Consider the following 16,975-nt stretch of genomic DNA (forward strand, 5'->3'; position numbering starts at 1 on the left):
AAGAGAGTCAGGATATTCTCCAAGCTCTCAAGGATAATATGGCTACAACGCAGAAGTTGTATGCTGACAAGGGTCGGGTGGAGAGACAGTTTGAGGTAGGGGACTTGGTCTACCTACAATTACAGCCATACCGACAGTCGTCACTAAAGTAGAAGGGAGTTGATAAGCTCAAGCCCCGCTTTTATGGGCCATACAGGGTGATACGTAGGATTGGACAGGTTGCGTATAAATTAGAGCTACCCCACGGCAACAAGATTCATAACATTTTTCATGTATCGTGCCTGAAGAAGGCATTGGGGCAGCAGGTGACAGTGACAGATGAGCTACCACCCAAGGATGATGAGAGGCGTTTGGTGTTGCAGCCAGAGGCTATTATTGATACCAGAGAGAGGCAGCTACAGAGCAGGACGGTCTGGGAATTCTTGGTGAGGTGGAAGAATTTACCGGATGAGGATGCCACTTGGGAGAGTGAGAAAATTTTGCAGCATCCATCACTTCAATTGCTTTAGGACAAGCAACATTTTGTCGGGGGAGACTGTAATATTCCTAATTAGCCATGGCTAATTGGAATATTCGATTTTGCTCAATTTTTCCTTCTATAGTTATTAATAAATAAAAAAAGTGAGTAAAGGGGGACATAACTCACTTTATGAATAAAGTAACTCCCTAGTATCACAACGTTGTAACTTAAAAGGGGAGCCAAGGGGGCCCAAGGACCACGTAGAGAAGGGGCCCATGTAGACACTTGGAGGGACTACGCAGATGAGAAGGAACGCGTGGCAAGAGAGAGGCTACGTTGGAGGAGGTGGCCTTAGGGTTTTGAGAAAGGCCAACGCTATAAAGGAGAGAGGGGCCTCCTCATTTTGATCATTCGATTATGTTGCATTTGAGCTAGTCACTTTGACTTAGAGCACGCTGGTTGTTTAGCCTGTATGCAGCATTGTTTAGTGCATCGAGTGTCTCCATTCAATGATCTCACCCTTAGCCCCGGGGAACTTCGAGTGCCTGCTCGGGCAAGGTAGTTTCAACAATATTTTGCAGGAGGAGCGATTTCTGGAGTTGAGGAGGAGCTGAGCATTCTGATGATTGTGCAGTCTTGAGAGGGGAGGATGTAGCTACTTTGGGTAGGAGTTCCGGATTGGGATTTTGTGGAGGATTTGAGCTTTGGAGATTGAGCAAGGGATCAGCCCTTGCATATTGGAGGATTTTGGCAGAGTTTCGGATAGGGTTTTGGAGGATTCTCTTCAGGAGCAGAGCAGAGCCTTGAGGGATTGCGTAGATCCCCAAGGGGGTGCGGGGGTCAAATATTTTAGAAAAGCTTTCTGGGCTTTTCTAGGTTTATTGAGGAGAGGCTAATTCCAGAGTTTCAACATTTTTTGAGGAGGGAAACAGCCCCAAATCCTCATTTGATTCCAGCAGTAGCAGCAACACAGCAGTTTGGACGTAGTTCAGAGAGAGGCCATTTCCTTATCATTATGAGTGTATTTCTTCACTTGCCTTGTGCAAGTCGAGGTGCTACCTGTCTGATCACCTCTTGTACTCTTTCCATTACTCGGTATAATAAAATGGCTTAGCATTTCTCTCTGCATTTCTTGAGTATCTGCTTATATTCCTTGTATACATTATTGTATGTTGCACTACTGTTATTTCTTTGGTTGGAGTTTGCTTTTGTTGAGGGATATCTCTGATAAGGGATATTACAAATCCTCACCATCTCAGAATCTGTAACGATCACTTTGATGGCGGCAAGCTCATCTCAAACTTGAGACAATCTCGTTAGATACAAAGTCACTCCTTCACCCTCTATCATCTTGGTGGCCTTCAACTTATCCTACAATAGCAATTGTCGGTTCTCATTCTTATTTTGGAACAAATCCTGAAGAGATTTCCACATCTCATGGGCAATGTTCTTCCCAAACATATGAGGTATCAAAGGATCCTTAACACCATCTAGGATGATCAACTTGGCCCTCGTATCGATCTTCTTGTACACTTCCAATGCCTTGGGGTCAATCGACTTCTTGATCTCTTTCTCGGAAAAGTCCTAGATCATGTTTACCATCAGAACCAACTTGATCCTTTCCTTCCATGGACTATAGTTGGACCAACCCTTCCAACATATCCTCATATTGTAGACCAACCGACATATTTGACATTGTTATTAGTTCTTCAACAATAATGTGACCAACTCCCTCTTGAGCTATACTCGTTGTGCACACTTTGATTCACTGGCTCTTCAAAGTAGCTCTAATACCATGTTGTTCTTCCATGGCACTAGAGAATCTAGGTTAGGATCTTACAATATCTGACACAACCATTGCAAATGCCACAACAAACTACTTTTCATACTGGAATATACACGGCATTAAATCAACACGTGCACAATAGACAACTTTTTTTTAGTTTTTTACAATTTTCAACCCAACTTCGTTATATTAACAATCTTTAATACAACAGTCTAGGTCTCTCATACCAAGGATCATGGCCCTCATACAATCACTAATACAAGAATATAAAGTAGGGTTTGGTGCCAATAACTATGACAACCAATCTACCCTGAACAAGATACAATTGATCTACTAGTTGATGTAGTGCACTTCACAGCTTCCCTTGGTCGTACCCTGAACACATCTGCTAGTCCTTCTGCTCCTAATCTATAGTAACACCAATCTGCCTCTAATAATGAATCATGCTCCTTTAGGTCATTGAACACGCCTCACCAATTTTCACTCTAGTTAATCATTAGTCCATCAACGAATCAACACATAGGGTCTTCTTGTGAGTTGTTCACAACTTCATTTGTGAACAATTCCTAGGTTGCCCATTGCTGCTCCTCAACAGTTAGGGTCTTCTTCCCGCTATTGCATTCTTGTGTTTCTCTAATGAAGACAATCTTAGGGCATGGAGGTTTTCCTCTATCACTGCATGATGTCCTTCTCTTCAACACTCTTGGGCTTATTGATTGGTCCACTTGGCTACCTTCTTTTGTCCTTCAAAGAGCCAACCCTTAACCTTCAAACCACTACTACTTCTAGAAGACCTAATTTCCTTCTTAGGTATGCACTTAGGGCACCTTTTGGACACCTACTTCAGCCCTCCAATCTGATCTCAAGATGCCCAAACAATCTGTCCAAACTAGGATTATCACCCTACTAAATTCATCAACTTAGATTAGCATACATACCTCTTGAAGACTCCTCCTTCCATTTGTTTGCAACCTCGGCCTGAGCACACTTCTTTTGTAGTTTTTTAGCATGGTTAGGGCACCAGACCAACCCTTAATCAATCCTCAAAACATTGTGCTCTTCCTTCTACAAGCCCTCTCCAACCAAGCCTATGTTCTAGGTTCACGCAGCCTCATTTGTAGTTGTTCTAACCATAGTCCAACACTTCAAACAAAGCTAGGCCCAACCTATAACAGAACTATTATCTTCGGCCCTGTTCAGAGAAGAAAACCACCCAAACATATGCCCAAAACTACCTCTTTCCTTCGCTTCCATCTCTCACCAACTTAACCCAATAGTCACAAGAAGAAACACCTAAAAATATACCTTCTCCTTAACTTTGCTAGGCCTCCTTATGGTTGTAGCTACCTCAGACAAGATGCCTCTTCACTATGATGAAATAGCTTTGGGTGATATGTAGAATGAGGCTCCTCCTCTTCCAAATTTATATATTTCTTTAGGTTGCGCAACGACTAGCCCTTAGGGGATTATTTCATGTTAAGCCTACGTGAAACCTTCTTGCAAACCCACATGAAGCACAAATAAATTAATTTCTCCACAATGACAAGGGCTCTCTTGGTGCTTGAAGCAACCCCTTGCTCCTCTAAGGTGCTCTATCATGTCCAAGTGCAAAGTCATCAAATCTCCTCATGGATTCACACCCACAACTTTGGGTGCAAAGCCCACAGCTTGGGTACTCTTGCCCACAAATCCCATGTGGGTCCAAATCCTCCACAACCTTGTACCCTAGGGTTTGGAGTACCTCCCAAGCTACAAGTACCAACAATGGCTTGGCATCCTTCATATTGAACATGTCTAACACGTTTTCAAGATATTTTTCTTGTGATAGCCACAACTTTTTGTTCTTTCTATTACGTATGATTCTCACACCTAGTATTCGTTGTACTGGACCCAAACCTACTACCCAAATCTTTCTTCAACTTGTTGATCATGTCCAACAATTAACATGTCATCCACATATAACAATAATATAATGTACCTTTCTTCATATCTCTTGATGTAAACACAATGATCAACCTCTAATATTTTAAAACCATGTTCCAACATAAATGAATCAAATTTCTTATACCATTGGTGTGGTGTCTGTTTTAGCCCATAGAGGCTCTTTTTCAATTTGCAAACTAAATTCTCTTTACCTTTTTCTTTGAATCCATCTGGTTGCTCCATATAAATCTCCTCCTTCAAATCTCCATGAAGGAAGGTTGTCTTGACATCTAGCTATTCACATTCCAAATCTAAAGCAACAACAAGACCAAGAATAACTCTTATGGATGACATCTTAACAACAAGAGAAAAAAATTCAGTAAAATCAATACCTTCTTTTTGTGCAAACCCTTTTACCACCAACCTTGCCTTGTACCTTTCTTTCTTCCCTTCACCCTCATGTTTAATCTTGTATACCCATTTGTTATGTAAGATGTTTCTTCCTTCTAGAAGCTTTACTAATTCCCAAGTTTTTTTTTTCAATAGAGAGTCCATTTCTTCCTCCATTGCTTTCTTCCACTCTTTGCTAGTTTCCACTTTACAAGCTTCCTGAAAATATTCAAGTTCACCTTCATCAGTTAGCAAAATATAATATGAGGGTGGATACCTTTGTGAAGGTTTATGAGTCTTCATAGACTTGCAAACCAATTGTGGTGGTGTGTTTTCTAGTTGGACTTCTTGCAAAGGTTGTTGCACATTTTCTTCTTATTGTTGTGCATCATTTTCCACTTGTTGTCCATCACATTCTTGAATTTCCTACCCATCTTCTTGCAATGGTGGGATATTTGTAAGCATGTTAACAATTTTTTTTACCTCTATGTCACATGTAAACCTTTTAAACATTTATAACTCATTAAATATAACATCCTTGCTTCTAATAACTTTGTTTTTAAGTAGATCCCAAAGACGGTACCCAAACCCACCATTTGCATATCCCAAAAAAATGCACTTCATGGATTTATCATCTAACTTAGTTCTATTCTATTTGGGAATATGCATAAATGCTTCACATCCAAATATTTTGAAGTGAGAATTATTTACCTTCTTACCAATTCAAACTTCTTCAGGAATGGCACCATCCAAGGTTGTAGTTGGTGATAAATTTATGAGGTAACAAGTTGTCCAAACTGCTTCTGCCCAAAAATCTTTCTTCCAATTCTGAGTTGGACAACATACTTCTCACCTTCTCCATGATAGTATGATTCATTCTTTCTGAAGTACCATACTGTCGAGGGGTACTAGGGACAATCTTTCCATGCTTTATGTTGAATCTATTACAATAATCTTTGAATGCATTTGAGCAATATTCACCACCATTATTTGTCCTTAAACAGTTTGCTAGTCTCTCTTTCAACAGCGACAAGAAATTCTTGAAATATCTCAAACACCTCACCTTCACTTTTCATGGGATATGCCCAAACCTTCTAGATGCATCATCTATGAATGTGACAAAATGTGAGGCTCCTCCTAAAGGCTTAATATTGATTGGCCCACACATCCAAATATACCAATTCTAATATACTTGTTTTCCTTTCATGGCAACTTCTCATAAATGAAACTCTTCGTGGTCTACCATATATGCAATGCTCACAAAGATTTCATGCTTTATGTTGAATCTATAACTGTAATCCTTGAATGCATTTGAACAATGTTCACCACCATTATTTGTCCTTAAACACTTCAATAACTTGTTAGTCTCTCTTTCAACAGCAACAAGAAATTCTTGAAATATCTCAAACACCTCACCTTTGCTTTTCATGGTATATTCCCAAACCTTCCTAGATACATCATCTATGAATGTGACAAAATATGAGGCTCCTCCTAAAGGCTTAATATTGATTGGCCCACACACATCAAAATATACCAATTCTATTATACTTGTTTTCCTTTCATGGCAACCTCTCATAAATGAAACTCTTCGTTGTCTACCATATATGCAATGCTCACAAAGATTAAGTTCATGGGATTTCAAACTTGGAAGAAGATTTTTTCCAACAAGGATTTTAAGGCCTCTTTCACTCATGTGACCCAGCTGCTTAAATCATAGATTCGTTGAGTTTCCTTCTTTTGCAATAGCAGCGATATTCGACATTTTTGTGTTTGCCTTTAATGTATACAATGTTCCCACCTTGAGTCATTTAGCCACAACCAATGCTCCTTTAATAACTTTCCATGCTCCTTTGCCAAACACTATATGGTATGCTTCATCATCTAACTTCCCAATGGAAATCAAATTGAATTTTAGTTCTGGCACATGCCTAAGTTGTTTCAACAATAAACTGGAACCACCTTTGGACTTTACTATAACATCTACTTTTGATATCATAGGTTTTTTTTCCCAATCAAACCTTACCCATATTACCAAATTTATAAGAAATAAAATTCTCTACTTGGAGTAGCATGATAGGAATCTCTGGAATCTAAAATTCAATCCTTATCATGATTAAAAGCATGAAGGTATGCATCTTCACAAGATACAGTGATTAATACCTCACCTTTTGATGCAACAACAATGGTTTCTTCATTGTTGTTGTTGGTCGCCTTTTGCTCCTTTTGCCCCTTTTGCTCTTTTTTCCATATCCAACAATTCTTTTTTATGTGACCACATTTTTTGCAATGATGGCAAATTATTCTTCCATTCCTAGGCTTTTATCTACCTCTAGATTTTGAATGCCCTCGTCCAACACATTCAATTTTCCTTCCACGATCAGATAAGGCTAGAGCTTCTCCTCCCCGATTTTTTGAAAATTATTTGTGCTGCAACTCCTCATTCATTTAACTATTGCTAACATTATCAAACATTAGGGTCCTTGTAGGAGCTAAATTGTTGATAGCTACTATCGAATTCTCCCAACTATCTGGCATGGGGCACACGAGCAAGATGGCTCTAATCTTACCATCTAGAGTGATTTTGACAAATGCAAGTTGACTGGTAATTACATTAAATTCATTTAAGTGCTTCGCAACTAAATTGCTATCTTTCATCTTAAGGTTATATCATTTCTTCATCAAGAACACTTTGTTGTTGTGTTCTTCTCATACAGAGCATGCAACTTTTCCAATCTTATCATCTAGAGTGATTTTGACAAATGCAAGTTCACTGGTAATTACATTAAATTCATTTAAGTGCTTCGCAACTAAAGCGCCATCTTTCATCTTAAGGTTATATCATTTCTTCATCAAGAACACTTTGTTTGTTGTCATGTTCTTCTCGTACAGAGCATGCAACTTTTTCCATAGACCTTTTGTTGTCTTCTCCTCATCCACATTGAAGTACACATTCTTTGCTAGGTACTGCCGAATTATAGCAATGACTTTCTTGTTCAACTTCTTCCAATCTCCATCTGCTATCGTTGAGGGTTTCTTTGTTACTCCCTCAATTGACAAGCATTGATCCTTCAAGATCAAAATATCCTCCATCTGAGATTTCCGCAAGGCGAAATTAGCCCCATTAAGCTTCTCCATATCACTCATTATAGTCTCCATATTGCTGAACAAACCTGGCAAAAAAACCAACTCTGATACCAATTGTTAAGAAAAGACAGCAAAAAATATAATATTTTGAAAAACAAAATAAACTAATCAATGATTGATAACCACAACATAAAAAAATTTGTGTGAAAAACCCAACAGTGTACTAGGAAAAACCACGGGGAAAATATCAACAGCTCTTTTATTACTAGCAATAATAATTACATATGCCTTCACTTGTGAGCTTAACTCTCAATTGCTCAATACTAAATGAACTTGATCTCATTTACAGAATAATTCTTCGTTATATTCGAGGAGAATCCTTCTTTACAATAAAAAAAAGTTTCCATTACATTCTAGAAGTCTTCGTTACATTCGAGAATTCTATTCGAGAGAAGTAAAATTAAAAATATTTACACTCTCATTCAACCATATTTGAGCTCACTTAAATATTTCCACTCACACTTAAATATTTGTATTTACTCTTAACTTTACTTAAATATTTGTATTCACTCTTAACTATATTTGGGCTCACACTCAACAATCATCCACTAGCACTTAAATATTTGCATTCATTCTTTACCATATTTAGCCTCACACTTAACAATGCTAACTAATCCCATTGACAGGATATCAATGATCTGCGGCTTCTGATATAACTCCTCTCTTTCGTTCTACGTTCTAGATTTCTTTGAAGATATGCATTGGTGTCAAACCAGCGGGAAACAATCGAAGACATTACGAAGAATTCTCAAACTCACTCTTGGAACAAAGTTAATATAATTTCGTGTAGTAAACAATTCATTTTAAGGATAGCAGAGTAGCTTAATACCGAACCAAAAATAAAAATTAATTACGTACATAATGGATTATAATAAACAATAATAGAAACTCCCAAGTACTGTGTATAGTACGTTTGCCAAGTACTAAACAGTCTGAGATCATGATTAAGAGATTTGAGGGAAAACAATATAAAAACCAATGTGAAAAATGAATAATCTTTGGGAGAAGATATGTGTGTGCATTCCATCTTTTTACTTCTTATAGAGATACTACCCAATCCCATTGACTGGGTATTAACCTCCATGGGTGCTGATATAATTTCCTTTTCCCTTTCTTTCTACATTATATATCTATTTGAAGATATGCAATGGTGTCAAAATAGCAGGAAACAAATCACGACATCACATGTAAAGTTCTTGACCAAATTCTTTTAACTAAGTTAATATAACTTCATGTAGTACATAATTCATTGTAAACATGGCAGAGTAGTTCTACCATCTAAAAATAAATTATTTTAAAGGCATAAAAGCCCTGAGCTGGTGCCATGAATTAATGACCTCAAAAAATATCCATTTGCCCCATCTAGGGAAGCACAACTAATGAATTTAGTCCCAGCAAGCATGTTCCAATACAAAGGCAGAATGCATCCATTCAAGAAGAGAAGAGATGAGAATTATTTAAATGTCAAATAAATGACCACAACTCAGAGAAGAAGCCTTCCTTCCCATACTAACAGCGATGGAGCAAATTACTATAACCTATAGTCTTAGACTCTTACCAAATATAATTTACACATTCTGTTATCAAGAGTTACATTAAGAATGCGTTTCAGAATAATCTAAACCAGTTGCCACCATAACAGATGATTTTCATTAAAGCTAATGAAATTTATTTTAAAAGGTTGAGCTTTTATGAACGCTTCACCCCCAGCAAATTTGCTGTAAGCTCCCAAGTGACAATTGCAGCAGCATTGGCAGGAAAGGCCCTCACTAATGTAGGCCCTAAGCCAGCATAAAATCCTCTGAAACCAAGCTCTCTATAGATCTGCAAGCCATAAAATTTGCCATAAGTTTACAAGCTGATCAGTGTGTTATTATCTGCAACTTCAGCTTCTAAATTCATGCTTTGACAATCTGACATTAATATTCATAATAGAACAAACCCTGAGAAAAAACAAGAAAGTAAGTGTGTACTATTTATTCCATCAGTGAGGATACCTGTTTATTTTCTCAATATAATGTAAATGCAGGCAGGATTAGTATTACCAATCATACATTTTAACATTATACGTCCTCGAAAATAATATAAGGGATAGATCATGGGGCAAACAAATCAATCAGGACTTCTCATTGATACGCTCTTCAACCATGGCAGATATCCTGATAACAATGATAACATTCCTATTGCATTGCAGCAGTAATAACATTTTTATTGTAATGTGTACAAGCCTGACTGAAAAGTAAATGATAGATGCTACAATAAATTGTAAACATGTTTATGGATAAGAGAAATCTAATTTTTAACATGAAATTTGTCTGAAAAGTGAAAAGTAATGGGTGTTACCATAGTGAGTGCATGTACAGGGTTTCTCCTCTCATTAGCATTTGGAGATATCTGAATACGGGTTTTTGCAACATCAAGAGGCAAAACTGCAGACCAAAACTGCAATGCAAATCTCGGGTTCAGTCAAACACACAATGAATCTACATTAATTCAGCTAAATTTTAAACACTAACGCCTCTAAACATAAACATGTTTGCAGTTCCTAGTTACTTACCGCAATGCCTGCAAGCCCACCACTAAAAACTCCAACTCCTGCATCTATGAGAATTTTAGAAGAATAATTGATAAACTGAGAAGACTGAGCACCTGCTTGTCTGTCCATTTTAGAATGCATGCCAATAGTTGAAAGCATATAGTAACGAGTCATTTCATAAGTGCTGAAGAATACTGCATTTCCAATTGACTCTCTCAAGAATGTAGTTAAACCACCACAAAATAAACCTTGTATCTGAGAAATTTTGCAAACCAACGAAAAAGCATCAAAGGTCAACAAGTTTTTTATTAAAATATAACATCTTTAAAGTATTTGGATTGTGCAGGAACTAAAATGTATCAATGTATCAGATAGAATCAGGACTTTAACAGCCAACACGTTCTTACCCCTTCATTTCTAATAGTTTTTAGTGCACAGTCCAAAGGCCCTTCATATCTCCTATGATGCTTCACGAATGACCCACTGTCCTTTGCCTGAACTTGCAATCTACACTACAAGACAACAGCACACACCATATATCCTCTGATACAATAAGAAGATCTCAATATCTACCCATAGCACATACAAATTCTAATTCAGGTTACCTTCACTAGCTCTGCTGGGCACAGTACAAAACTAATGAGTGCTCCCCCACAAGCTGCAGAAGGAACAACAATCTCAAGTTTTGGCCTGCCACTGCTAGGATCCCCTCCCTTGCCAAAGAACCACCATGCCAAATACTACCACATCAGGCCTCCAGACATAAACTACATAGCTACAAAAAGTGAACAATAAACATAAAAAATGTAACAAAGTGAAGAAATGCAAAACAGATGAGTTTATTTGCTGTTAATATCTCCTGCCCCTACAGCAAAGGCTAGGAGCATTGCCTGATCCAATGAATTTTCCAGGACAGACCTGTAAAGCTTGTTTCATTTGGGAATAAACACCAAAAAGAAGTGAACTTTCGAAAGCCATGCCCACAAATGATGAGGTTGCACCTTTGTAGAGACCCTTCACCTGAAATATAGAAAGAATCATGAAAAAAATCAGAAAATATTTACAATGAAAACTTAGAAGATTTCCAGTACAGGTAAAAGAGATAGTTGAGAACTTTTAGGGGAAGGGTTCATGTCATTGTCAAAGATTGTCAAGCATATGTGAATTGTGCAAACCGTTGTTGCCAAACTTGGCCAAGACTCACAAGTCTGTCCGAATCTTGCTGATTCATCACTGGGACAAGTACTTGCCTGAGACTCACTTGGAAGGCTTGGCAGTCAGCAGATTCACCTCAGACTCAGGAGACATGCAACTCGGTAGACTCGCCTCATACTTGGCAGACTCACCATAATCACTAGTTCTTTTTGTGTTGCATGATATTTACCATATTTCAAGTTTTTTTTTTATTTGCCGAGTCTTTGCTGAGTCTTTCCTGAGTTGCCAAGTCCCATTCAAAGAAAATCTTTACCGAGTGCTACAAATTAATAAATCACTAAAAGAATCCAGTACTGCCCAACAAATACTCATTTGAGAAAAGAAGTGAAGTATGCATGTTGCTAAAGATTAAGGCTAAAATAATTGATGTGGGTAGGTGATCTGGAAAAGTTAAATTAATTACTATAAAAGAACTGTGACTACTAGAAAAATTCATAGCATAGTAAAGATTGTGCCTACCATTCTTAACACTTGTTGCCATCAAGAAAACCAACATTCAGAAGGGTAAATGGCCACATCAATAATCAGTGAAACCACCACCAAATCACATTCGTGAAGCATCTGCACATTGGGCCACCAATCTACTTGTGATGCTGAGAAGCAATGACAAGCCACCAAGAAAAAATGTTGCATTGAATAGCTCACTGTTGCTGGAATACATTGGGCAGAGCAGTGTTGCTAAACTCAGCCAAAACTCACGAGTTTGCCTGAGTCTTGATGAGTCATCACTGAGCTGAATACTCGCCTAGCAGACTCAACACTCGAAAGATTTTCCTTACATTTGACAGACTCACCAGGCTCAACCAATACTTGACAGACTCAATAGGCTCGCAACTCAATTGACTCGCCTCAGACTTGGTACAGCCATCAAAGTTTTTTTTATGCACAAAATTTACCATATTTTAATACTTTTTCTATTTTTACCCAAATTCCCATGTGAAGACTAAGAATGGACCAAAAAGCGTGAGGGTATTTTAACCTACACATTGCCAAGAAATAAAGAGGTTGGCTGAAGGCAAAGCCAATAGAATGTTGGTTTTCCTATTTGGGTTTCCATGGAAAATGTTGAGTACTAGTGTGATGAATCTCTCAATTTGATGTGTTATTTTTTCACCTATGGGTTTAAAATTAAGCTGTTCTGTATTTAAATTGATGCCTATGTTTTTTTAATGGGTTGAAAATTCTTTACCAACTGTAGTTTTGAGGATTTTCTTCATAGTTATTGTCTCCTTGTGAAAGAGAATAATCCTGATTCCCAATAGCTATTTATTCTCCTACATTCATCCATTGCAGAGATTGGGGATCTATGGGCATTGTTGCCTCACAAAATAGCACTTTTAGATTAAAGTCCAAAAGATTGTTGTTAGCCTATGGGCAACTAAGAGGGGCTATCACTGTCACCTCAACAATTCCCTCCCTAATGTTTGGTCAACTCCCCTCTAGCTTAAGGGGGGCTTCCCTAAGATAGGATTACCAATGCTAAACAATGAAGCACAAGATGATATAAGAGAGTAGCTTTAGTAAAACAATCTATCATATACTTTGTAGAGATAAGTGATGTAGATTTCTAAAACCAATGTCAATCCATGTTAATTTGTTTGGCAGTTCAGGGATAAATTCCCACCTTTGGACAGTCTTCCTCATCAAGAAAGACCCCTCCTAGCCCTTGGAAGAATTTAATTTGGTTAAGGAAAAATATATTTTAATATGGAAACCCACATGTGCACAAAAAGGACAGGTCGGCCCAAAAGGAAATTGGACACCCATGGATGGCTATAAATACAAGTCAAGTGACCCTCATTTGGACATCATCATCATCATTCTTCTTTCTTTGGTTTGGCTCGCATAGGTCTAAAGTGGTTCACAGAGATTGGTTCGTATAGGTCCGAAATTGCAGGGTTCGAAGCTCGCACATGTGATCTAGGGTTTTGATTTGCAACCGCAGGGTTGTCACAGGGAATTTTCGGTTGCAACCATAGGCACGCAGGCTTATCCATGTGGTTGGAGGGTTTCAACCGCATGCATGTACACTCTCTATGCGGCTAGAAACTAGGGTTTTATTTCATCAATTGACTGCATAATTCGGCAGTTGACCGTAGGCTTCTGAATCAGGGTTTTTGATTATTAGCATTATTGGGTTCATCTCTTGGATGTAGTTTAGTTGACTTTGTTGGATAGTTTTTGTGAATGAAGAAATGGATCATTGTACTCTTTCTTTGTTGAAACATTGAATGACAATAAGAAGAAGAATTTGAAAGCATTTTCCCCCTTGTGGGGTTTTTCCCTAGTCTCCGACCAATCCCGGTGTCTCTATGTGAATGTTTTTCTTCTATTGTTCCTTCATGTTCCGTTGCATTGATGATGATATTGTTCTTTCTATATAATTGTGTATGTTGTTGACTAATGTTATGATGCTATGGGGTGAATTAAATGAGTAAAATAATGAAATGCAATTATCTAAAGCAAAGAACAATATATCCCTAAGAAAAATTAACAATCCAAGGGTTATGAAGTCGAATAATACAAACAAAGAGGGCTTGGTATCATATGGAAGAAGACATAGTCAATCCATTAAGATGTGCCATGACTAATCCAAGTAGATCCTTTAGGTTATGAGAGTAAATGAGGGCCCTTTACAACATGTGCAATAAACATTGGAGTATAAGCAAATAGATAATGCCTAACCACAGAATATTGAAGGAAGGACAATAACACGAGATTGTAATGAAGAGAACCAAGAAGGAAAGCCTTTAATTGAATGGACAACCCAAACTATAAGTTACATCTTCAATCAGCCATAAACGATAAAATGAGCCATTAAAATGTGCCACATCAAATCTTTTATTATAGCAAAATCTTCCTCAACATCTACAATTACATCAAGAGCCAAGGAGGGTCAACCTCTCACTTCTCTCTTCTCAAGTGCAAATGTTTTCCGTCTAGAGCTTATCTCATCAAGAACATACAATAGCTACACAACATATAGCCAAAATATCAAAGAGATAGGAAAAATAGAAAGAAAGCCTCACATATGCTTGCTTGTACCTTCAATACCACCCCCTACATGATCTTCAAGCAAACTTAAAGGGGTTTTCCCTATCAATCCAACGACAAAATATGAGAGAGAGAGAGAAATCTAGACCTTTTATAGGCTCTTAGTTCGATATTTTCTTACGGTAAAATACGATTATTTTCTTAGATCCACTAATTTCTCCAAGAACAAAGATAAAATAATCTTGGAGTCTCCTAGATCCATGTTTTTCTCCAAAGGAAAATAATAAAACATTTGATTCCTTAACCTCAACGATCTTTCCCAAAATTAGCCAAAAGTGGTTTTAGACCTACTTTCTCCTCCAATGAATAATAATAAAATACTAGGCCACTTCCTAGATCCACTAATTTGGGAAAATTAAATCATATATCAATCAAAAGGCCCTTGAAAGCTGGATGTCTCCTCCAAACAGATGATACCCACTTTCAAAAGTGGATTCAAGGCAGAATTCCTTGAGAAGTGTTTCCCCAAAACAAGGGAGCTCTCTTCCTTCTCAGCTGCCTCAAGAAATGTGCTGGAAGCCTTCTATGCTGGATGCCCTCCTCATTATTGGTCGCTTGACCATAATGCAGGAATATGCCAACTGTCTTCCTTGGCATGTGGATCTGAGGGGTAAACATAATAAAATATACCTGCCAGTTTCAGATCCATGAATCTTTCAAAACAATAAGATATTTAACCACTAAAAGTCTCCTTGGTTACTCTACAAAGGTAGTGCGTTTCATTATTTTGTGCCTTGGTTCTTAAGATAAACACTAGATATGAAGTGGAGCACTCCCTTGAAACGGATTCATAACAATTTCCTCCATGCTGAGCAGCCCTTTCATGATGGGATCAAAATTATCTATGGAATTAATATTCCACAGGCAGTCTCTCTATAGGCTGCATTTACAGCCACCTATTTCTTCAGGATACAGCTAACAGTATAAGGTATATCAGATCTAAATTGTCCACCAACTGATGATATAGCTGGAGCATTAGATGCAGGCATTAATGATGGAAATCTTGAGAATTGCACCAATGGATTGGGTGTACCCTCCTTGCATTGCTGTAGGTGTCTTCTTTGTCTCAACATAATATCTTCTCTTATGTGATGCTACAAGCTGGCAGAAAAAATCAAAATCCTTCTCTATCTGCAAATATTGTCCATACTTATAGGCTGTCTATACCTTCAAATCTAGGACTCTTTGTTTGTGCACTGTCAGTAGTGCTCTCCAAAAATAACCCTTTTGCACCTTCCTCCCTGAAAACAATGGTAGAGAGAGGCTCTTAATAATTCATTATTTTCTGAAATAGCAAATACAGCACTGCTCATCATCTTCACCTTCGGCAAGGTATAAAACTCGTAAATGTTGACCTATTTGTCATCACAAAATGTTCGAAAACATTGATCATCTTTACAAGTAATGGAATACTTGCTTTTGCATTATTACCATGAAATGACTCAATTTCCCAATTGTGCATTAGCTTTATTGTCTCTATCTCTCAGACAATCCGTCCTAAAACTCCTTAAGAAGAGCCAAGACAAACTGGAGTCTTGAGGAAATAAGCAAAGCTAACATTAGCTTCAGGAGCCTTATATCTTGCATCCTTCCTCAGTTTATAAGCAGAAATAGAAATAGGGTAGGGAAAGAAGTCTTATGTCTCTCAATGTGTGCAACATACAATGTATTTTTCTGGATTATATGCTAGTCCTTGAGTACCTATTCTAACATGCCATCCCTTAGAGCATCAACTCTGCTGCCTCCAATAATGGTTATCACTGCTGCTATGGGCTAAACGGCATAGTAGAACAATAATCTTGCAATATACTTGTTACCTACCATTTTATGTGCAATATCCCTAGGAGAAAAATTTTCTCCAAGATGGTCCTCAGCTATTCATAATGACTATCCAGATGTTCCCTTGTTGACAAATTTCTCTAAGAAAAGGTTGAAACAATTTCATCAACATCAGGATCATCTAATTACTATAATCCTAGTCAACAACTTTGACCTACGGTAAAATCTACAGCATCAACTAGGTACCATAATTCTGGTTAGCATCTCTAAGCCATGGTACATCATTAGCATCAACTAGTCACCATGACTCTGGTCGGCACCTCTGACCCATAGTATAAGAACTAACCCTAGTTCACCATCATCCTAGTCAATCTCTTTGACCCATGGTGAAACATTAGGGGCCACTCAATCCATTTGAATAATCCTGGTCCCAAATCCAAAGGCCTCATTCTAGGTCATGATGTTAAATGGGCTCACTCAACCTATCTGGAGAGTAATCATGAGATTGATGCTAAAAGGCACCTACTCAACTGAGTAATTATGGGCCTCTAGGACCATTCTTCCTAACTCTAGTCAACATACTTGACCCAAGAAGAATGGTTATCTTCTACCAGACCATTCTCCCTAATCTTGGTCAACCTAACCTAGGCAGAATGACTGCCCTAAAGTTGTCACATCAACACTCTAG

General features: G+C 37.9%; 1 protein-coding gene across 1 annotated transcript in view; it reads right to left on the reverse strand.

Annotated features, from left to right (window-relative positions):
- Positions 1-9,133: 9,133 nt before the first annotated feature.
- Positions 9,134-16,975, reverse strand: part of MBAC1 (Mitochondrial substrate carrier family protein) — a 117,806-nt gene continuing 109,964 nt past the window's right edge. The window contains exons 3-8 of the mRNA XM_089435990.1: positions 11,158-11,259; positions 10,845-10,952; positions 10,647-10,751; positions 10,261-10,494; positions 10,047-10,145; positions 9,134-9,527 (exon numbers count right to left, since the gene is read on the reverse strand). Coding sequence (XP_089292116.1) covers positions 9,393-9,527; positions 10,047-10,145; positions 10,261-10,494; positions 10,647-10,751; positions 10,845-10,952; positions 11,158-11,259 — 783 coding nt within the window. The 3' untranslated portion in view covers positions 9,134-9,392. The remainder of the gene's footprint in view (positions 9,528-10,046; positions 10,146-10,260; positions 10,495-10,646; positions 10,752-10,844; positions 10,953-11,157; positions 11,260-16,975) is intronic.

This window comes from Pinus tabuliformis, chromosome 5_2 (genome assembly GCF_031772625.1).
Source record: "Pinus tabuliformis cultivar Carrire ecotype Pingquan chromosome 5_2, CPIR1, whole genome shotgun sequence".
Taxonomy (NCBI): Eukaryota; Viridiplantae; Streptophyta; class Pinopsida; order Pinales; family Pinaceae; genus Pinus; species Pinus tabuliformis.